The sequence below is a fragment of the Monodon monoceros genome, unplaced genomic scaffold, assembly GCF_005190385.1.
Source record: "Monodon monoceros isolate NGI ecotype Baffin Bay Population unplaced genomic scaffold, NGI_Narwhal_1 Super_Scaffold_6, whole genome shotgun sequence".
Classification (NCBI taxonomy): domain Eukaryota; kingdom Metazoa; phylum Chordata; class Mammalia; order Artiodactyla; family Monodontidae; genus Monodon; species Monodon monoceros.
In genome coordinates this window covers 43,153,523-43,174,412 of record NW_021703783.1, presented here as the reverse complement: position 1 = coordinate 43,174,412, position 20,890 = coordinate 43,153,523, and the positions used below count along the sequence as shown (strand labels likewise).

The following is a 20,890-nucleotide window of genomic DNA, read 5'->3' as shown; positions in this document are numbered from 1 at the left end:
AATTAATCACCAAGCCAGAGGGTCCTCCACAGCTCTCTCATCCTGCCCTTGATGAGGCACCTGAAATGCTATTGTCCTCATATTACAGATGAGGAAACCAAAGCTCAGAGAGGTCACGCAGCTGGTCTAAGGTCACACAGCTGGTCTAAGGTCACACAGCAAGGAAGTGGCTGAGCTCAGGTTAGAGCCAGCCTCTCCTGCTCCTGCATCCCCTTTCCTGGTCTGCCTAGGGGCAGTTCCTGCCACCCTGTGGCCCACTGTCCCCATGCCCTGGGCCCGCAGCTCACTTCTGGCACTCATCCAGCACAAAGGCCCTTGGGTGGTCGTCTCCAGACATGGTGATGACCGTCTCACGCTCGAAGGCCCCTGGGCGGGTCTGGTCCACCGTGTGGCGGGTGATGGTGGATGTCGTGTAGCTTGTCCAGTAGAGAGTATCCCAGCCACGGTGATAGGCCAGGCCTTCCACGGAGCCCACGTCTGCGAGGAGACAGGAGCAGCGATGGGTCAGGACAGGGCCAGAGAGCAGAGCGAAGGGGCAGCCTGGGCATCCCCACGCTAAGGGGATGGCCTGGGGCACCCTCTCCCTTGGCGTATGTGGGGTTGGATGGGAAGTGTGGGAGCTGGGGAGTGTGTGTGGGTGTGGCCCTCGGTGCCCCCAGCCCCTTCTGCACCCCCCTATTTCCCACCCAAATGATCCATGGTCCATCCCCCTAACCCTTCTTTCTGTGTCCTCCCACGGCTGGATAGATTTGGCTTTATGCTGTGGTCACACTTCCTGGAGCTAAAGTTCTACCAAGTTGGGCGCAAACTGGATTTCAGTAAATCAGATCCCACATGGGCTGTACTGGGGAGCTTCCTACTTAAAAAGACCCTGAACTGAATTGTCTGGTAGACATCTTAGGCTCAGGTTAAGAACTAAGTGCATGATGAAAGAGACGTAGCAGAACTTAGGTTAAGAGAAAAAGCCTCAGGGGTTTCAGTGACTTCAAGCTGTCTGGTGATGTGGTTGCCAGAAAGCTGTATTAATAGAAGTATTGTAGCCCAAACAATGGCCCGGAGAGAGGGGACACTTCTACCAGTCTCTCCCGATCAAGCTACGATTACAGAGTATCGAGTTTAGCTTTGGACACTACATTTTTAGACAGATGTGGGGACTGGATTCTGTGAGGCAGAAAAGGGCCAAGGAGGTTGAAAGACAGGTCTGTTTTTATCACCACTGTATACCTGGCACCTAGTTCCGCGCCTGGCAGGTCTTTACGGACAGGAGTGATAAATGCATGAACAAATGAATGAGTCAAAGGACCTAGGAGCAACCAGCCCGGAGAAGAGAAAACTAGTGGAATAAAATAGCAGTTTCCAAAGAGCTGAAAGGCTGTCCTAGGATGACAGCTCTAACCCCCCCACCCTTTATGGTGCTCACACAATGTGCCCTGCGCCGAGCTAAGCTCTCCCACCTGTCGTCTCAGGTCATCCTGTCTCTGTGCACTGGCGAGCAATCTGAGGCTGAGAGAGCACAGAAAACTTGCCCAAGTGACTAAAACTCTGTGTCTGGGGTTACACCCGCCCCATCTCTGCAACCTGTTCTGTGAGCAGCGGACACACAGAGGAGAGCTTCGGCTTATTCTGTGTAGCCTGGGGGCAGAACCAGGACCAGAGGGGGCCAACTCTGCCTCCAGTTGAGGAGAGACTTTCAAGTAACTGCAATGGGTGCCGTGTGATTCAGTGGCCGTATGTCAGGGACACCGAGGCAGGTGGGATTCCGATCCGGGGTAGGGGTGGGCTGGCTGGTATCTGCGGCTTCTCTACCCTGAGTCTGTGCTGACCCTCCCTGCACTGCCCCCCTCCACTTGCTGGGAAGAATGGAAGTCTGGGCTCACTCTCCACAATGGTGGTCCTGCCCGAGCCATCGTCATTGATCTGCTGGATGTTCCCAAAGTGGATGTCGCTGAAGAAGATGCGGTTGGGGGTGCCCGGGGAGGTGCCTGCTCGGTAGTCGAAGGCCAGAGCGATGACGTTCTTCATGTGCTCAGGGTCCTCGAAGGGCTGCACCGGCGCGTTGAGGTTGCGCTCATCCGACAGGTGGATGCTCTTGAGGATGGTGCGCTCCGAGTAGAGCAGGTAGCCTGCGTACTCACGGCACGACGCCCCATCTTCAGCCAGCATCCCGTGGGCGCAGGCGCAGGCCCGCTGCCCGCCCCCCCGGTACAGGCACAGCTGCTGGCACCCGCCGTTGGCCACCGCACACACATTGGTGCCTGGGGGTGGGAGGAAACCGGGAAGGCAGAGGTTACAGAGGGCAGGGCCACCTTGGTGCCTCTGTCATCTCAGCCGAGGTGGAAACTCTGGTTGGCGCCCGGCTCTGCCTCGGTATCCCCAGTTCAGACAACCCTCCAGGCCCCTGTGCTCAACTCCTCAGCCTCGTGGGACCCTAGAGGGTGCCCTGTGGGTCTAAGTTCTCTCCCAGACCTTCTCACTCTGGGCTCCCAGGTGGGGCCCTCCGGCCTCTCCTGCCCAGCCCGGAGCTCCAGCCTCACCTTTCTGTCGGTCCCGGTTGAAGACTTTGATGTCTTTGAGCTGGACGCCGATGCCCGTTCGCAGGGGCACGGAGTCTGTGGCGTTGTCCTTGCTCCCGCGCTTGATGGAGCCGTTGGCGTGAGTCCTGGGGGAAGGCAAGGGCCACGAGCAGGACGTCATCCGGGGCCGGGGGGAGGGAACGGACGGCCCAGGGGAAGGCCAGGACAGTGGCCCACCTGTCACTCCAGTAGATGAACTCCTCAAACACGGACACCGAGAACATGTCCATGTTGTTGCTGGACAGAACTACCTCGCGGTCCTCGCCCGTCTCCAGGTCGATCCGCTCGATCTTGTCGGTCCGGGCGTCGCACCAGTACAGCTTCCCATCCTGCGGGCCGGAGGCACCCGCTTCACTGCCAGTCCCCACGTCCCACTCACTCCTGCCTCTCTCGTCTTTCCCCTCCTTCCTCCACATCTTCCCGCTCCCTGAAATGCCGATCTGCCGACCTCTCGGCATTCTTCCAGTGCCCGCTTCTGAGTGACCCCCTCCGCCACTTCTGGGGTGGTGGAATCCTACTCTGGGTGGGTCGCTGGGCCAGAGGACCCCACGACTCCTTGGGTCCGCATCTACCCACCAATGGGCACATCACACGAGACTCAATGGGGAGCAGGGCACAGGGTAAGGGGAGATGCCCCCCAGGGTACGGGGTGCATCCCATCGGCCCCAGGGCCAAGCCTGCATCCAAACCTGATAGTCCACTGAAATGCCGTTGGGCCAGCTGATGCTGACGTTAACCAGCACCACTCGCTCAGTGCCGTCCAGGCGAGACCGCTCAATACGCGGATACTGGCCCCACTCAGTCCAGAACAAGTACCTGGGGTGGAGGCGGAAGAGGGGTGTCAGTCCCCAGAACATGGAGGAGAGGGGGCCTGTGGCCAGAGGGACCGGGCCAGGCCAGAGCCAGGAGTGGTCAGCCTGTCCAGCTCCTCACCCCTTCTCCGGGTGGACAGTGATTGCCCGGGGCTTGTCCAGACCCTGGGAGATGACAACGTAGCGGAAAGAGCCATTGAGCCGGGCGACCTCGATGACGTCAAAGCCCTGGTCTGTCCAGTAGATGTTGCCTGAGGAGGGAGTAAGGGGGAGCTCAGGGGTCAGCTGGGGATGGAGGTACCTGGTTCCCTCCAGCCCCCTGATACCCCTGCTTCTCCCCATCTGTTCCTGCCTACCCCTTCTTCTCAGACCCTTCCTTCTGAGATCCCACTTCCCCAGTCCTCTGCCTCACCTGCAGCCCCTCAGCCCTTCCGCAACTCACCTGCGATCCAGTCCACTGCGATGCCCTCCACGCGGCCAATGCCATTGGTCACCACGTCCTCACGCCACGTCTGGTCTCGCTTAGCCCGGCTGATGGTACTTAGGCCCATGTCCACCCAGTAAATGGTGTCATTTTCTGGAGGTGGAGGAGCCAACATGGGGACGGACGCTCAGCAAGGTAGGGGGAAGGTGGGAGGTCAAAATCACGAGGGGATAAGGATAGAGGTGACTGAGAGTTGGGGGGACCAGGGGCTTGGAAGCGGACATAGCGGGGCAGGGGCAGCTGTGGTAAGCGTCGCCCCTTCCAGCTGCGGTCAGGCAGCCTCTCCCTGGAGCCCCAGAGCACACCACCCCAAAGGGAAGGTCATGTCCCACCCCCTCCTGCCACCAAATGTCTCACCAGCATGGAAGTCGATGCCGACAGCCAGGGAGGTCCCCGACACTGGGACCAGGGCGTCTGACTTGTCATTGGGATCCAGGGGGATTCCCCGGATTCCCTCATGCACAGAGTACAGGAGAAAGGAGCCCACACCTGCAACACAAGGACACTTTGGGCATGGGCTTTGCTGACACCCCTTAAGCTTGGCTTCTGTCACCCTCAAACCCTTTTGATACCTTCTCCCAGCCATCACACCTTCCCCCTCAACACATACTCTAGCCTGGGGGCTTGGGCAGGGAGGTCACCTGACTGGGAGAGAGAGCAAGGGAGCATGCAGCTCTGGGGAACCACCTGTGAGACCTATAGTTCCCACTAGAGGGCAGCAGAGACCTGGCTTTCTCTCTGCGCTCTGCCCTCCAGTCCCACTTCAATCCACACAGCCCTGCACCCCCAAAGGTGTTAGGGAGAATCTGGGGAGGACAGTAGGACTGGGTGACTCCCAACTCTAGGTTTCCACCTTAATTTCCTCTTTGTCCTCATCCATCTGGTCTGTGTCACACCCCTGTCTCTGACACCTCGCTCCTGAGCCAGTCTCCTTCCCAGTTTCCCATTTCTTACCAGGCGCCACTCTCCACGCACCCTAGAATCCTCCCTTGCCTTTATCCCCTCACACAGCCTGTCCTCAAATGAATCCCCTAAATGGGTCCTGGTTGCTCAGGCTCCCCGAAGAAAAGGACTCATGGTCGAGTGAGTTTGGGGGGCAGCAAACACTAGAGTCGTCCCGTGGAAAATTCTGTGCAGCAGAAAAACACTTAAACTTTGTTCAACCCAGTGTTTCTTTCTATAACATCTATCACATCAAAGCGGGAGGTTCCCAGGAGTGCACTTCGGGAAATGCTGTCCTGGGGCAGGCTTGTAAATCATTCGGCAAGTTCTTGTGAAATGTCTCTGAGTTTCGTCCCTTCTCTTCAATCCAGCTGCTAAGCCCCAGCCCAGGCCAACAGCCCCCTGACTGGTCTGACTGCCTTAGTTTCTCCCTCCCCCACTCAGCCGGCTCTCTGCCGCCAGGTTAATCTGCCCCAAACACCACCTTCCAGGTGCTCCTGGCTGAGAACCCGTGAAGCCCCGCCTACCCCACAGCCTCACCCATGGCTCCCCACACCCTGCGCCATGCGGGTTGGCACCTCAGGGCCCTGCACACACCCTCCTATTGCTCTGGACCCCTTGCCTTGCGTATCGTCCCTTCTTCAAACCACACACTCAAATCCTACGTGCCCTATAAAACCCAGCAGCCAGCACACCTCTGGCGTGAAGTGGCCCTGGCGCCCCCTCCGATGTCTATTTCTCCAAAATCCTACTGAAGTCAGAGCCACTTCGCGCTGGTCGCCCCTCCTGGTTAAGGCTGCAGAGCACAGGGACAGGGGCTTCTGCCCCCTGGCTTCCTCCACGGCAGGGAGCGCAGTGGGCACTGACTAAGCATCTAACCCAGAGAACACTCAATACACCATGAACTCGGTCCTGTCCCCAAGGTGAGAAGAGGAAGGTGGGCTGCAGAGTAGGAAGGGTCGGGTTGGGTTGGGGACCAGGGTCAAGGCGGGGAGCAGGGGCAGGGGCACTGACCCTCGCAGGCCTGCTGGCCACTCCGGAGGCTGTAGCCAGCTGTGCACATGCAGGAGCGGGTGGACTCCGACGTGGGCAGGCAGAGCTGGGAGCAGTCGCCGTTGTTGACGCTGCAGGGGTTGGTGCCCTCGTGGTCTGGGGTCAGGTGGGAGGCAGAGAGAAAGGGTTAGTGGCTCTCCTCGGGACCGCGGTGTCAGGCTCACACCCCTTTACCCTGGACCCTGTGGGGGTCACCACCCAACCCCGCTCTCAGGTCTTCTGTCCTGCAGGGCCCCTGGCCCTTGGGTGGTGAGCAGAGCCTAACCCATTTTCACTCCCATTTGCTTACTTGCCCAGGGGTTCCTGCAGCCCCTCCTGGCCACAGCCCCAACCTCTGTGACCCCCATCCCACTGCCCCTGCCCCTCGCCCCCCCGCCTCACCCAGCTGGATGCTCTCATCGTAGACCTTCATGTGCATCACCAGGGTGGTGCTGTTCCGCAGGACCACGGCGCCCGAGCCGTCAGCCTTGTTGCACGTGCCCATCTTCTCTGACACCTGATCTGCCCACCACAGCTTGTCCCCTGTGGTGGCAGGAGGAGATGAGACCCTGGGGAAGGCCCCACCCCCAGGCCAGCCCTGTCTCCTGGCCAGTCTGGCCCGCCTGCTCTGCTCTGGTCCCTGCTCCCACCCAGGGGCCCTCACCCATGATGGCCAGGGCGGTGGCCTTGCCCAGCTGGTTCCGCATGGCGTCGATGACCTCTAGCCCACTCCCGTCCAGGTTGCAGCGGTTGATGGTATGGTTCTTGGAGCTGATCCAGTAGAGTTTGCTTTCAGGGAAGTCGATAGCCAGGCCTGGAAGAGGAGGGGGGTGTCACTGCCAGAGAGCACGGCACCAGGGCCGGGATCCAGGAGCCTGACCCAGCTGGGCCTCTCACGTCTGGGGATACAGAGTGAGGTACAGAGTATGTGTGTGGTTTTGGGAGGAGGGTGGTGAGAGCAAGTACTAAGCCAGAAGTTTGGGGAGATGGAGCGACAGCTGGGGAGAACCCTGAGAGCACCTCCTGGTGGAGGAATATGGGGAGGCAGGGCTGCAGGGCAGCAGGGTGAGCTCGTACCCACAGGGCCCCTCTGGCCACTGAAGAGCAGGGTGCGGTTGCTGCCGTCCATGTTGGCCATGCTGATGTTGTCACCGTCCGTCCAGTAGAGCTTCCTGGGGGCGCCAGGAGGGGAGGGTCAGAGTCCTCTTTTTCCCCCACCCCACACCCCATGCTCCCCAACCCTGGGCCCTGGACCTACCCACGCAGCGGGTGGACAACCAGGCCGTGGGGCTGCTCCAAGCCCTGCACCACCGCATTCTTGAAGGAGCCGTCCAGCCGGGCCACGTTGATCTGCTTCTTGTTGGTGTCGTAGCTTGTCCAGAACAGGTTTCGGGACACCCAGTCGACAGCCAGCCCATGGGCATTTGGCAAGTCTGGGGACACAGTGGGGAGTTGTGATTGGGTGTTTTCAGGACACAGGTCAGGAGGCTCGCGGGGAGGGGCCAGCCTGGTTTCTGGGGGAACAGGGATCATGAAACCAGGACTGGAGCCAGAGAGGGAAAAGAATTTGGAGAAGGAACATCAGGACCAAGGGGACCAGGGAGTGGGGCTAGGACCAGGGTTGGGAGCGAGGGCGGGGTTGGGGGGTACCCATGCCCAGTAGGGGTTCCAGGGCCAGGACAGAACCTGCAGAGACAACCGTCTCCACGCCTGTGCCATTGATGAAGGCCCGCTTGATGGCCTGGGTCCGCACGTCGGACCAGTAAACGCGCTGCTCTCGGGCATCGTAGTCCAGCACCGTGACGTTGTCGATATCAGGCACCGTGAAGGAGATGATGTAGTTGTAGTAGGGGGCGTCCAGGTCCACGCCCCGGATCTCCATCTGACGTGCGTACAGCAGGAACTTCTTAAACTCTGTGGGCACGGGGCAGGTCACTGACGGCGGCCCCCTGCCTCCACGCTTCCCACCCCCCCGGATTCTCCTGGTTCCTTCTGTTTGCTGCTGGCCCTTGGCTATCAGGGAGACCCTGTTGGGCATAACCTTCCTGCCGGAGTGCCAGCCTCTTCCTACAGCAGCTGTCTCTGGAGCCTCTCCGTTCAGGATGCTCCCAGCTGAGACTGCCGACCTTCACTTAGAACCTGGAGCTTGGGTACCTGACCCTTTCCCCTTCAGCCTTGGAGGGGGGGCCTCCTACCATAGCAGGTGGTGCTGTCCTTGTGGAGCTTCATGAGGTGCGGGCAGGCGCAGGAAACCGTCCGGTTGTAGTTGATGAGGCACAGGTGGGAGCAGGGGCCCCGGCCCCCATTGGCCTCACAGGGGTTGGGAGCTGGGAGGGCAGGGGAAAGCAAGAGCATCCAGTGACCCTACTGGCCCTGCTCACCTGGTCTTCACCCTCTCCACTCCCCTTCCTGTCCCAGCATCGCTGCTGCCAGGCCCGCCTCTGTCAGCAGGCTGGCTCACCCCCACCGCCCCAGCATAGACCCCTCCTCTCTTGGAAGCTTCTACAGAGGCTGCTGGCTCCTTTCTGGTCCCTTACCCATGGGCTGCCGGGAGGGGTGATACACCTGCAGGTCGAAGGGCTGGGTGTTGGTCCTCTGTACCACGGTGACATTGTGGCCGGTCCACTTGTTGGCCTTGGCCAGCGTGTTTGTCCGCCAGTCCGTCCAGTACACCTCGCCACCGTACAGTGTCACTGCAAACGGGTGCGACAGGAACTCGTGTCCCCGAAGCACCTCCATGTGACCGGAGCCGTCGTAACGGGCTGAGTAAATGGCGTCTGACCTGAGAGCGTGGTCGGGGCAGAATGAGGAGCCGGGTGGGGACCTCAGACCTCGGGGCACGTGGCCTGGGGCTCCCACCCTCCATGCCCCAGCCCACGGCACCCTGTGGAGCAGGAACCACGTGGCTCGAGGTCTGGGATCCCAGCTCTGACCCCAATTCCCCTGACCCAGGTCTTTCAGCTTGCTTCTCCCCAAGGCTGCTGTTAGCACACAGGGCTGTGGTGAAGACTAGAAAAAGGGACCCGCTTTGGGGACACCACCTAGAAAAAGTCTCCCCTCTCCCTGGGCAGACAGAGTCCCTAGGAGAGCACACAGATGTGTGAGGATGGCGTTGCACTTGGGCCCTCGGCGGGCACTCCCGTGCAGGGGGCAGCCCTGCCTCTACCCTCTTCCATCTGCTCCTCTTCCCCAGCCCAGACTCTCCTCTCACTCAGTCCTCTTCCTGGTCCCTTGGCCGTGTGGCTCTGGCTCCAGCTCCCCCGGGTCTTCTCACCACCCTCATGGCTGCCAGGTCCTGGGACCCTTGGCTCCACCCTGTCCCTAAGGAGGAGGGGAGGATGGAGGCCTCCTGGATGAGGCGCTGGTGCCGACCTGGCGTCGATCCAGAGGATGCGCTTCTCCAGGTAATCCACGGTGAGCCCGTTGGGCCAGCCCCCAGAGCCCGTCTCCCGGTGGATGGTGCGGCGCCCAGCCCCACTCATGGAGGCTGCCTCGATGCGGGGCAGGCTGGCATCCCAGTCCGTCCAAAACAAGATCCTGGGGAGCGGGGAGGGAGTCAGGATGGCCAAGGTCGAGGCCCGGGGAAGGGGCTCTGCTAGGATCCTTGGTGAAGGCCGGAGGGAGCAAATAGCATTGAGGAGGCAGCTACGCCTGGCCCGGCCCGGCCGAACGAGGCTTCAGGGGGGTCATGAGGCCAGAACAGGGCTGGGCGGGGTCCTCACCCATCCCGGGGATCCAGTGCAATCGCCCTTGGGTGCTCAATGTCACCGGCCAGCAGCGTGGTCCGAAGGGTCCCATCCAGCTTGGCCACCTCAATCTGGTCCAGGTTACTCTCCACCCAGTAGATGTTGCCTGCGATCCAGTCTACAGCCAGGCCCTCGGGTGTGGCTAGGCCATACTGAATCACCACCTCGAAACTGGTCAGGGCTGGAGAAGAGAGGTTGCAGGAGGTTAGAATCGCCTGGGGTGGGGTGAATTCACGATATCCTAGGAACCCTGGATGGCCCACCCTCAACCCTGACACCTCTGCAAACACCTCTGGTGTGCTCCAGATTTGACTGGGGTTCCCAGAGCCCCCGCTCTCCTCACCCAGGCCCCCTGCCCCAGGAGGTCAAGTAGAAGCCTGGCTTCTAGAACACTGGAGAAGGGGAAGTGGCAGCTATCTTCTGCCTGCAACTCTCTGAAGGGCTAATCCCTGGTAGGAGGTCAGAGCAGAGGGTGAGGGCTTTGGGGAACAGACCTAGACCCAATATGAGGCAGACAGAACTTTCTAGAGGTTTTTCAATGGTTTTATATACATATATGTGTGTACATATATATGTACATATATGTCATTAATTTAGAAACCATTACATAGTGTGAACATTTTCACAGTCTACTAAGCCATCCTCTTGTTGATGGATATTTGAGATGGTTCCAGGGTTTCTCTATGACAAACAATACCAACTCCTCTAGTAAACTGGGCTTCTTTTAAGTCTTTGCTCAGACGTCAGCTTCTCAGGGGGCCTTCCTTGACCATCCTATTCAAATACCACCCCCATTCTCCCTACCCACCTTGCCTCCTTTCTTTTTATCCACAGTGCTACCCGCTCTGTCACAGTCCGTGTTGTACTCATTTGCTGTGTTTATATCTGACGTTCCCACTGGTGTGTAAGCTCCATGAGGGCAGACATTTTGGCCCGTTTGCTCCCTGCTGTCTCCCCTGGGCCCGGTGTGTGTAGCAGGGGCTCAGGAATGTGGGGGTTTTTTTTGTTTTGGCCGCGCCGAGGGGCATGCGGGATCTTAGTTCCCCGACCAGGGATCAAACCTGCGCCCCCTGCAGTGGAAGCGTGGAGTCTGAACCACTGGACCACCAGGGAAGTCCCAGGAATGTGTATTGTTAGTGAAGGAAATCTGTGATGGGTCAGGCCGCCTTGGACAGCAGGCAGGGTTCAGGTACCCCCCCCCCCAAATGCCTTTTTTCTTGCAAGCCTGCAATTCTGGCCATTTCAAAGAAAGGCTGATCATTTTGTTAATTATCAGTCTGGCAGCTCTGCTGACAATAATTACGGGGCGTCAGGCACTGAGACCCACAGCAAAATCTAACCCAATTAACAAGAGTGTGGGGGACAGGGGAGCTAAGGGCCTCGGCTCCTGGCAGCCTGCATCTGGTCCCACGGTTCTGAGTGCCCAAGGGCCCGGTCTGGGTGCACTGGGCCTCGCGTCGGTCCTGGGCAGGCGGTGGTCACCTCCGTTGTCCAGCAGCTTCCCGCGGTAGATCTTGTCCTCCACCACGTCGGTCCAGTAGAGGGCGCTCTGGCTGAGGTGGAAGTCCAGGGCGATGGTGTTGCGCAGGCCGGGCACCAGGACGCTGTAGTCCCCTTTGTGAAGGTCGATGCGCCGGATCTCATGGCGGTTGGAGAAGATGATAAACGGCTTGAAAGGGTCTGAGGAGGAGTGTGCTGGGTCACAAGGGGCCTGTTGCCTCCGAGCCACCCTGTCCAGGGGAAGGCAGGGTCTCCATGGGCCCTGGCACCGGGCCTGGATGGAAAGCTCAGCCTCTGGCATTCGGCCGCCCGAGTCCAGCCTACTGCAGCTCAGGGGACTGCCCGGCCTGCCCAGCTGCCCGGCCACCCCGACCCACGTCTCACCCAGGCTGCGGCAGCTCTCGCCGTCCGGCTCCAGCACCCAGCCCTCATAGCAGGAGCACTTCACACTGAACTTGTTCTGGTCGCACTTCTGGCTGCACTTGAGGTGCTTGGCGCAGTAGCTCTGGATCTGGCACGTGTGGTTGTCAGGCCCCAGCTCCATGCCCAGAGGACACGAGCACACTATGCCTTCGCCAGGTGCCACCGAGCAGTTGTGGCTGCAGCCACCGTTGTTCAGAGAGCACTGGTCTGGGGGGTGGGGAGCGAGGGACAGGACCAGGGTCAGGATCCAGAAGGAGGCAGGACCGTGGCCTGGCTGGGCCCCAAGTCCCCAGTAGCCGAGACGGCACCCTGGCACCCTGCCTGTGGCGTCCTTTCCATTCCTCTGTCCCACTGCTTCCCAGGCTCCCTCGGGACCAGGGTTGGGACCCTGGCACCCACCACGTAGGACCAACCCTCTCCTTCCCCTGAGGAGCACCCGTCCATTGTGGCTGCATCTCTCTCTGGCCTCTATTTCCCTGCCCCTTCTTGAGCCCACCGTGGGGGCCCCAGCCTTTCGCCTCTTTCTGGGAGGGTCCCCTTTCCTCTCTCTCTCCTGATGTAGGTGTGATTTGGAGGGGTTGTGGTAGGGAGTGTCCTGCTCTGGGTCCTCTGACACGCCCTGGGACCTGCCAGCCCTGAAGGATGACCCGTCAGCAGTTCTCAGGGCCAGTCCTTATCTCCTACTCTTCTCCTCCGAGAACCTGACTCTGCTTGGCTCAGAGGAGATGAGTGGGCTGCGCTGCACTGTCTCCACAGCACCTCACGAGCAGTGTGACCTTGGGCCAGTTACTTAACCTCTCTGAGCCTCAGTTTTCTCATCCGTAAGATGGGGGTGAGGATCATATCTGCCTCACAGAGCTCCTTTATGGATTAAATGCTATAACAGTGTGACGCTTAGCACAGCCTCTTGGCAAAGTGAGTCCTAAATCGACACGGGTGTTTGTTAATTGCTCTGGGTACTACTTGCCCAGCTGCCACAGCTGTCCTTTTCCAGTCTGAGGCCTCTCCCCACAGAGCTTGTCCTGTTCCACTGCCCTGGCCTGGCCCAGACTCCTTATCCAGCCCCCCTGCCCACTCCTCTGCTGGGGCCTCTCGTAGGCCCAGGCCTCACCGCAGAGCTCTCCCTCATCCGAGCCATCTCCACAGTCATCGTTGCCGTCACACAGCTTGTCAGGGGGCAGGCAGACCGAGGTGTTGTTGGCACAGGGGTGTGAGGGTGGCCTGCAGGCCAGGGACTCACAGTTCTCCTCATCCGAGTTGTCCTCACAGTCGCTGTCGCCATCGCACACCCACGCTTTGCTGATGCACCGAGCTGGGGGATGGGTAGAGCATGAGGGGCCAGGCCTGGGCAGCAGGGCTCTCCGTGCCCTTCTTCCCAGACCCAGTGGGCTTCTCTAACAGGGTCACGACTACAAGGCCTTGGGGTCCACTAGGAACCTTGAGGCTTTTTCTGTCAAATTCACATGGGCAACAAAGAAGGTAGGAATCTGTAGGAGGTGTTGAAGCTCAACACTGGTGAGGGTTTTGGCTCCCAGGGCCCCCTGGCCCCTGCATGCCTTCCCCCTTGCATCAGGCACAAGCTTTTTCTGTGCAGCCTTTTGCCTCACAATGTCCCCACCCCACTCCTCACAGCACAGTGCTGTCTCCCTTGCCACTGCTCTGCTCTCAGCAGGGTCTCCTCCTGTCCATGTTGTTTCCCTTCAGTCCTTTTTACCAGAGTCTTTGCAGCCAAACTTGACATTGGGGTCACAGACGTGGGTCACTCCCTCACAGCTCTTCTCGTCACTGGAGTCCATGCAGTCAGTGTCCCCATCACAGCGCCACCGCAGGGGGATGCACAGACCATCCAGCCGGCACTGGAACTCATCATTGTGGCAGCCGCCAGGAGGCCTTGTGGCTGCAGGGGGACAGGGGCACGGGGGGGGTTGAGGGCTCCAGGTCAGCTGTTCCCACCTCTACCTTCTCAACCCCCTCCTGCTACACCCAGCCTGGGGCTATGAGCTGAGGCAGGGATGGAGAGTTCTCTGAGTCCTGCTGACACCCCTCGAAAGCGCTAACTCAGAGTCAGGGCTATTACACCTTCCAGGACTCAGAAATCACCTCGTCTAATCTCCCTATTTTACACACGAGAGCTTGACTGGATAAGCAATTTGCTAATAAGCCAGAGCTCAAATGCCCCCACCTCAGCCTAGCCTCCGTTTCATTCATTCACTTCACAAACACTTATTGAGCACCTACTGTGTGCCAGGCACTCTTTCAGGTGCCAGCATGAACAAGACAAAGTCCTTACCCTCATAGAGCTGAAGTCCTAGCAGGCAAGAGAAACAGTGAAGACATGACACAAAAATCCAGAATGGAACTGCAGGTAGTGATCAAGGCTATGCAGACAAAGCCAGGTCAAGGTCAGGGAGGATGGGATGCTACTTGAGACAAGACAGTCAGGAAAGGCCCTTAAGCAGGAGACGTTTGAGCCGAGGCCTGAATGACGTGAGCCATGAGATTAACTGGAGTTGCATTCCAGGAAGAGGGAACAGCTAGTGCAAAGTCTCTGAGGTAGGACCATGCAGGGCATATTGGAAAAATGCCCAGGGCATATTTAAGGCTGCACAGTTGGAGCAGAGTGAAGGAGGAGATGAGTGGCAGGAATGCAGGTCAGATAGGTTGGGGGAGTCCTGCAGGCCATGGAGCGGGACTCAGCAGGAATTCAAAGTGTACAGGGAGCCAGTGCAGGCTTGAGGGCAGGGCCGGGGAGAGATCTGACATGTTCTGTAGGATCACACTGGCTGCTCTGGTGAGATCTGACTCAGGAGTCTGGGGAAGGAGCGGAAGCAGCACCCGAGGCACAGGTGACTGTGCACGAGCCTCACCTCACACTCCCGCTCCCCCGACCTGCCCCACCAGGAACACGGTCGACGCGCTCATCTCATGCCTGGACTTCAGCAGCAACCTCCGAGCCGAGTTTCCTTCCTCAGGGCCCCGAACCTCTTTCCAATCTAATGCCCTTCCAGGATCGTCTTCTGAAAGCATTTCCTACATCTTATCACCTTCCAGCTTTGAGATCCTTTGAAGGTCCCCAGTGCCTGACCTGCTTTCACCTGTTGTTGTAATCTGCCCCCTCCAGGCACTGCCTCATTCCCTGCTGTGCCCTCTAGTCTGAGGGGCCCCACCCAGCCCCACTGGCCCCTGCAGCAGTACTCAGTTTCACCTTCGAAGTCTTACTGCTGGGTTCTCCAGGCCACTCCCACCCTCCATCTAAAGACCCTTCCTCTAGTTACCGGGGGTAAGAGGGGGAAGGATAAAATGGAAGACTGGGATTGACACCTACACACTACCATATATAAAATAGATGACTAGTAAGGATCTACTGTATAGCACAGGGAACTCTAATCAATACTCTGTAATGGCCTATATGGGGAAAGAATCTAAAAAAGAGTGGATCTATGTATATGTATAGCAGATTCACTTTGCTGTATACCCGAAACTAACACAACGTTGTAAATCAACTATACCCCAATAAAAATTAAAAAAAAAAAAAAAAAAAGACCCTCTCTCTTGTCCATTTACCCACAGCCTAATCCCTCTTCGGGGCCCAGTTCAAATCCCACCTCCGCCGGAATGGTCCCAGACCATTCCAGCTCACAATTATAGTTAACAACTGCTACCAATCATGACATCTCTGCTCCCACGGGCCAGGCCCCCGCACACCTCCTCTCACTTCACAGAGGAGGAAGCCAAGGCTCAGAGGAAGCAACTTGTCCGAGTTCACCCAGCTTGTGAGGGGCAGAGAGCTCTTCCCACCTCACCACTTCACGGGGCTCCAGGGGTCCTCTTCTCAGAATCCCAAGGCACTATAACCCGTCCCACTCACCCGACCCTTCTCAGAGACGGCCCTCGAGGCTCAGTGACTGTTTCCTGGGCCTCGGGAGACCCTCCCCATCCTCCCTCTTAGTGCTGGGCCTGCAGTGGGTACTCAGTGCTTTCAGTACTGTCCCCACTATGCGCACCTTAATTCTACAAGGCAGAGGTTGTAAACTGGTGGTCCAGGGGCCAGATGAGGCCTACAGAGAGATTTTGGTCTGCCATGTTTTTAAAACTTTTCAAATCAATTTCCAGTTGTATGGGTTGATTTGCTCTCCCTAAAAAGATGCTGAAGTCCTAACTGACAGTACCTGTGAACATGACCTTATTTGGAAATAGGTCTTCCTTTGCAGACGATCAACTTAAGATGAGCTCATTAGGGTGGGCCCTAATCCAATATGACTGCGTCCTTATATAAAGAGGCAACCTGGACACAGAGACAGACCCGCACCCAGCGAGAACGCCATGAAAGATGGAGGCAGGGATCGGGGTGAAGCATGCAAAAGCCAAGGAACGCCAAATATTGCCATCGAACGCCAGAAGCTAGGAGAGAAGCCTGGAATAGATTCTCCCCCATAACCCTTAGAAGGAACCAACCCTGCCGACATTTTGGTCTTGGACTTCTAGCCTCCAGAACTGTGAGACAATAAATTTCTATTGTTTAAGCTACTTAGTTTGTGGTACTTTGTTACAGCAGCTCTAGGAAACTAATATACCAGTGCTTTAAAATGGGTAGATTTCACATATAGATCTGCATTTCTGACTTCTCTTGAGGTCAGGGCAATCTCGGGTCTGCATTCTTCCATGGTAACCATCGGCCAGGGATGAGAAACCAACACCCCTTGAGGAGGTCTGTGCCTTCCAGTAACCCTCGCCTCCACGGGGGATCCCACAGACGCTAGGTCCTGGAGGCCTCGGCACTGGGGACCCCACAGAGCCAACCCTTCTCTCCTTTGGTCCCCACTGGGCTCATTCACCCCTACCCCTCTGAGCATCCCTTTTTCATGCTACCAGCTACCAAAAACGAGCTGTGTGCCTTCCGCGTACCATCTCACTGAAGCCTCACACCAACATGATGACGCCCGTGCTATTATCATCCCCACCTTGCAGATGAAACTCACAGGGGCCCACGGAGATTAAATGACTTGCTCGAGGCCGCCCAGATAGTAAGCTGCAGAGATGGAGCTCAAACCCAAGGCCACCCAACTGCAAAGCCTGAGATCTTAACAGCGTGTGACAATGATTTGTCGACAACCTCCCTCTCCCACAGGACTGGAAACTGCTGAAGGATAAGAGCCACGTCTGGGTTATCTCTGGTTCCCCGATGGTGGCAACACGCTGTGGGGAGGGTGGATGGATGGTGGAATGGTTTGGTCCCCACCCCACTGGTCCCTAGGTGCCCACCCTGGTTGGTGCAGTTGGCGTGTGTCTCATCGCTGTAGTCCCCGCAGTCGTTGTCGCCATCGCAGGTCCAGTGCTCGGGGATGCAGCGCCCGCTGTTACACTTGAACTGGGTGCTAGAGCAGGAGTGGCTGCAGCCGGCCTCGTCACTGTTGTCCCCACAGTCATTGTCTGGGGGGAGGCAAGAAGGGAAGAGGAGGGCAGGGGGTCAGCAAGGGGCCTTCTCTATGGCCCCAGCATGGGGCCCCCACTCCCGCCTCCCCATTCCCACCCTCGACCCACCCCATCCCTCCCACTGAGAAAATAAAAAACAGAAAAGACACAGAAACTGCATAGACTGCAGCATGCACCATGGCCCACGTGATGGGGGCAGGGAGAGGGAGGCAGGGCAGGCTCCAGGAGGGCCCTTCCCTGAATCTCGGAAGGCTGGGGCTGGGGCTGGGACTCATTCATTTCCCCTTTCAGCAGGGTGTGGGAACAGGGGTCCGCTTGCTTTGGGGGAAAGGCAGGGATTTCTCTGGCTCTGGCGGGACAAAGGTGGGCGGAGTAGAGGTGAGGCCTCTCTGCTGGGGAGGGAAGGTGTTAATCAGGCCCCGCCCTGAGCGTGGGCATCACCAGCCCCAAGCTCTGGGCTCCCGGCTCATGAGGGGCACTGCCTGAAGCTGGGAAGGCCGGGGGGGGGGCCCCCTCCTGAAGGCATCTGAGGCTGACTGAGCCAATGTCTTGCTTTCTGGGCCTCGTGGAGCGGGGGGGGGCACCAGACTTCCCTTCACATTTTCAAGACGCCTGAGAAGACGAGTTTGGCCGACCCCTTGGGTTGTGTTCCTGCCTCTTCTCCAGCTGCCTCTGCATCTCTGACGCTCTCCTTCCCCCATGTCTTGGTCTTCTTGTCCCTGCCTCTCTGTCATCTCTCCTGTGAAAGGCTCCTTCTGCCCTCTCTGCTTTCCCTTTCACTGTTTTCTTTCTCCCTCTGTCATTTCCTCTCTCTTTTCTCTCCTTGCTTTTCCTTCACATCCTAGGAGCTCTGGGGTGGGGAGCTGCATGGGGCTCCTGGGAGGAGGCCCAAGGCCAGCTGGGGCTCTAAGGGAGATGGTGCATGTGCTTCTATGCACTGACCGGCAGGCTCAGGACAGGTCTTTTCATCAGAGCCGTCCCCACAATCCTTCTCTGAAACACAGAAACCGCCAAGGCAACCATTGGCACACGAGACACGGCAAAGATGAGGGGCAACATGGGGCTGACCCAATACATCCTCACACACATTAGCCAGGGCTCGAGCCGCTGCTGCAACACATCACAACACCACACCAGACACGACCAGAGCCCCAAGACGGCACAGACACAACAATCCACTGGCCCCCACGGCTGACATCACCTGGTCCAGGGTTGACCGCCAGGTGGGCTCCCGAGTCTGGAGCCAGAGCCTGGAGGGACCCCAGGAGACGGGGTTTGCAGGGAGGATGGCATTGGGCATGGGCTCTCCTTGCTCATCTCTCCCTGGCCCCTGAGCCTCTGCCAGAGGATGGGCAGCTCAGGCCCTGCCCGGGGAGGAATGGCACTGACAGGTGATGGGCGAGGTATCCCCTGGGTCCATCTTGGTTCCCCCACAGTGTTTCTAGCTTGTCCTTATTTCTCCCGGACAACCCAGGGGGACTTCTGTGAACTGGAGGAAGGCCCCGGCTTGATTCTAAAACCCTTTCACCTGCCACCCAGGGCCTGGCTGTGGCTTCTAGCTTGCCTAGGAATCAGGGCAGGTGAAGGGAAACAAGCTCTTACCATTGTCACATCTCCAGTTGATGTTGATGCATCTGCCGTTGTTGCAGGTAAACTGAGTCAGGGGGAAGCAGGTGGGATAGGCTGTCAGGGAGAAAGAGTAGCTGAGTAGGGTCCTCAAGATTATTTAGCATCATAGCACCAAGCAGGTGGGCGCTGGGTCCTTCCCATAACCAGCAGCCCTCAGCCCAGCCAGATGGGGGAGGGAAGGCTAAGTGGAGGTGCCTTGGCCTGGAACTCTGCCCATTCACTCCTACCCCTCTAAGCATCCTTTTTTCTAAGCAACTAATTACCAAACGCAGGCCGTGCGCTGAGTGCTCTCCGCGCATGATCTCACTGAACCCCTACATCAATGCTGTGACGTGGATGCCAGTATTATCCCCACTCTGCAGATGAAACCCACAGGGGCCCACGGAGATCGAGCAACTTGCCCAAGGCCACCCAGGTACTAAGTTGCAGGGTCTCTCCAGCACCCCCGCCCCAGGGCATGCTCTCGTGGGCCCTCCCTCCCCGTGCCAGCCTGGCCTTCCTGCTGTCTTGCTCACCACACGAGGCTGACTCATCGGAGCGGTCCCCACAATCGTCATCCAGGTCGCACGTCCAGGAGATGGGGATGCAGCGGCCACTGGCACAGGAGAACTGGTTGGGTGGGCAGGTGCGAGCTGGGGACAGGGATGGGCGTGAGTGCTCACAGCTGAGTCCCCTCTTTAATTTCACTTGCTTCGCTATTGTTCTCTGCCTCTCTGGAAGTCTCCCCAAGGACCTCAAAGCTATTCTCCTTAGAGACATCATTCAAAATCACCTACGTGGTCTCACACCGGACGCTTCACCCCGTCTCTCGAGGGGTCGCTGGTGTCCTCCAAGGAGAAGATCCACCCGCCTTGCTTGTCATCCCCAACCTAGAGCTGTGCTCTGTCCCCTGAAAGCACGGGCCTCCCAGCCAACCCTGTCCTCCCTTCCCCTCTGCCCTGGGTGCCCCGTGCTCCTTTCTCTCCCTGAGGCCCCTCTGTCTTCCCAATCCTGGCTCCCCCGCCTGCCCTGCCCTGGTGACTGAGGGGTGCCGGTGTGGTCACGCCCTTCCCACACCTGAGCAAGTGGCATTGGACTCGTCTTCGCTGTTCCCGCAGTCATTGTCCCCGTCACAGAGCCAGCGGTTGGGGATGCAACGGTTGTTCTCGCACTTGAACCGGTCCGAAGGGCAGGTGTGCTGATCTGAGGAGGGAGAGGTCAGGGGTCAGCCGGAGGGAGGGGCCCCCAGCTCTCCAGCTGTTGCCCAAGGGCCGGCTGTGCAGCAGGGACTCACGGCAGAGGGCGGGGGCCTCGTCGCTGTTGTCCAGGCAGTCGTTGTCCCCATCGCACTTCCAGCGTTCCTGGATGCAGCGGCTGTTTGAGCAGGCGAACTCGCCTGGCTGGCACTGGGGTGGGGGCACGTAGGACGGGTTTGCTGTGGGCACCACGAGGCGTGAGGGGGAAAGTCAGACCCAGGTCACAGACAGGTGCTGAGCCCCCTGTCCTCTGTTGGCTTGTTTTATGATTTTAAAATAATATACACAGTCATCTTTCCTAGTGCATAGTTCTTCGTGAAGAAATTATCTGGGTGGAAACTGCAACTCTTTCTCAGGCCACAAGGGTGATGTTTGCTCTGCTGCTTCCAGTACCTCAATGTGGTCTGAGAATAAAGGAGCTTCCAAGAGAGCCTAGAGCCCCCCATCCTTTTGTCCCCACCGAGCAGCCCGCCCCTTGCCCCTCCCTGCCATCTCCATGAACTGCCCCTTGGAAGTCATCTCCAGGACCCTCGGCCCCTGCTGTGGTCCCTGGACTTTTTCCTTCACAAATGCATCAACTCTACCGGCAGGAGTGAAAGCTCACACCTCACCACCACCGTCTGCCTTTGGCTATCAGCAGTGAAATCACTTCGTCCTTTGTGTTTGCACAGGGTAAGCTCAGGAAGCCCAGGACGCCCATGTCAGTCCCTGGCCCTGGCCCCCACTGCTCTGTGCATGCCTTTCTGACCCATCTCTCACCCCCTCTAATCCTGTGGGTCCCAAGGACCACTGGACCTGGAGGCTGTATGTGTCCACCTTGCTCCTCACCTGTGCTTCCAGACCATTCTCCCTCTCTCCCCTCTGAAAAATCAGTATTGACTTTCACGTTATTAGACTATATACGAACCCCTACTTCAAAGGACCCCAGGCTAGTCCCCAGCATCCTTAAGGGTTTTTAGCTCCTGGTTCAGGGTCACTTTCTCCAGAATCACTCCCTCTTTATTCTTGGTGATTTCAATGTGCACACAGGTGACTCTTCCATAACGCTGGCCCCTCAGTTTCTAAGCTCCTCTTCACCAAT

At 58.3% G+C, this 20,890-nt stretch overlaps 1 protein-coding gene across 2 annotated transcripts in view; it reads right to left on the bottom strand.

The window, feature by feature from the left end:
• The window catches only part of LRP1 (LDL receptor related protein 1), a 78,972-nt gene that overhangs the window by 23,782 nt on the left and 34,300 nt on the right, over nt 1-20,890 (bottom strand). For both annotated transcript variants that reach the window (XR_003791197.1, XM_029206206.1), the window contains exons 16-42: nt 19,848-19,988; nt 19,631-19,756; nt 19,090-19,206; nt 18,548-18,628; nt 16,775-16,942; nt 13,227-13,409; nt 12,624-12,824; nt 11,474-11,719; nt 11,072-11,269; nt 9,566-9,770; nt 9,216-9,380; nt 8,381-8,625; nt 8,039-8,170; nt 7,530-7,757; nt 7,102-7,276; nt 6,921-7,015; nt 6,508-6,657; nt 6,246-6,386; nt 5,826-5,960; nt 4,227-4,358; nt 3,828-3,962; nt 3,507-3,636; nt 3,263-3,389; nt 2,751-2,902; nt 2,535-2,659; nt 1,878-2,255; nt 288-477 (exon numbers count right to left, since the gene is read on the bottom strand). Coding sequence is in view for 1 of the 2 variants with exons in the window: in XM_029206206.1 (XP_029062039.1) it covers nt 288-477; nt 1,878-2,255; nt 2,535-2,659; nt 2,751-2,902; nt 3,263-3,389; nt 3,507-3,636; nt 3,828-3,962; nt 4,227-4,358; nt 5,826-5,960; nt 6,246-6,386; nt 6,508-6,657; nt 6,921-7,015; nt 7,102-7,276; nt 7,530-7,757; nt 8,039-8,170; nt 8,381-8,625; nt 9,216-9,380; nt 9,566-9,770; nt 11,072-11,269; nt 11,474-11,719; nt 12,624-12,824; nt 13,227-13,409; nt 16,775-16,942; nt 18,548-18,628; nt 19,090-19,206; nt 19,631-19,756; nt 19,848-19,988 (4,501 nt within the window). In the remaining variant the exon portion in view is untranslated. The remainder of the gene's footprint in view (nt 1-287; nt 478-1,877; nt 2,256-2,534; nt 2,660-2,750; nt 2,903-3,262; nt 3,390-3,506; nt 3,637-3,827; nt 3,963-4,226; nt 4,359-5,825; nt 5,961-6,245; nt 6,387-6,507; nt 6,658-6,920; nt 7,016-7,101; nt 7,277-7,529; nt 7,758-8,038; nt 8,171-8,380; nt 8,626-9,215; nt 9,381-9,565; nt 9,771-11,071; nt 11,270-11,473; nt 11,720-12,623; nt 12,825-13,226; nt 13,410-16,774; nt 16,943-18,547; nt 18,629-19,089; nt 19,207-19,630; nt 19,757-19,847; nt 19,989-20,890) is intronic.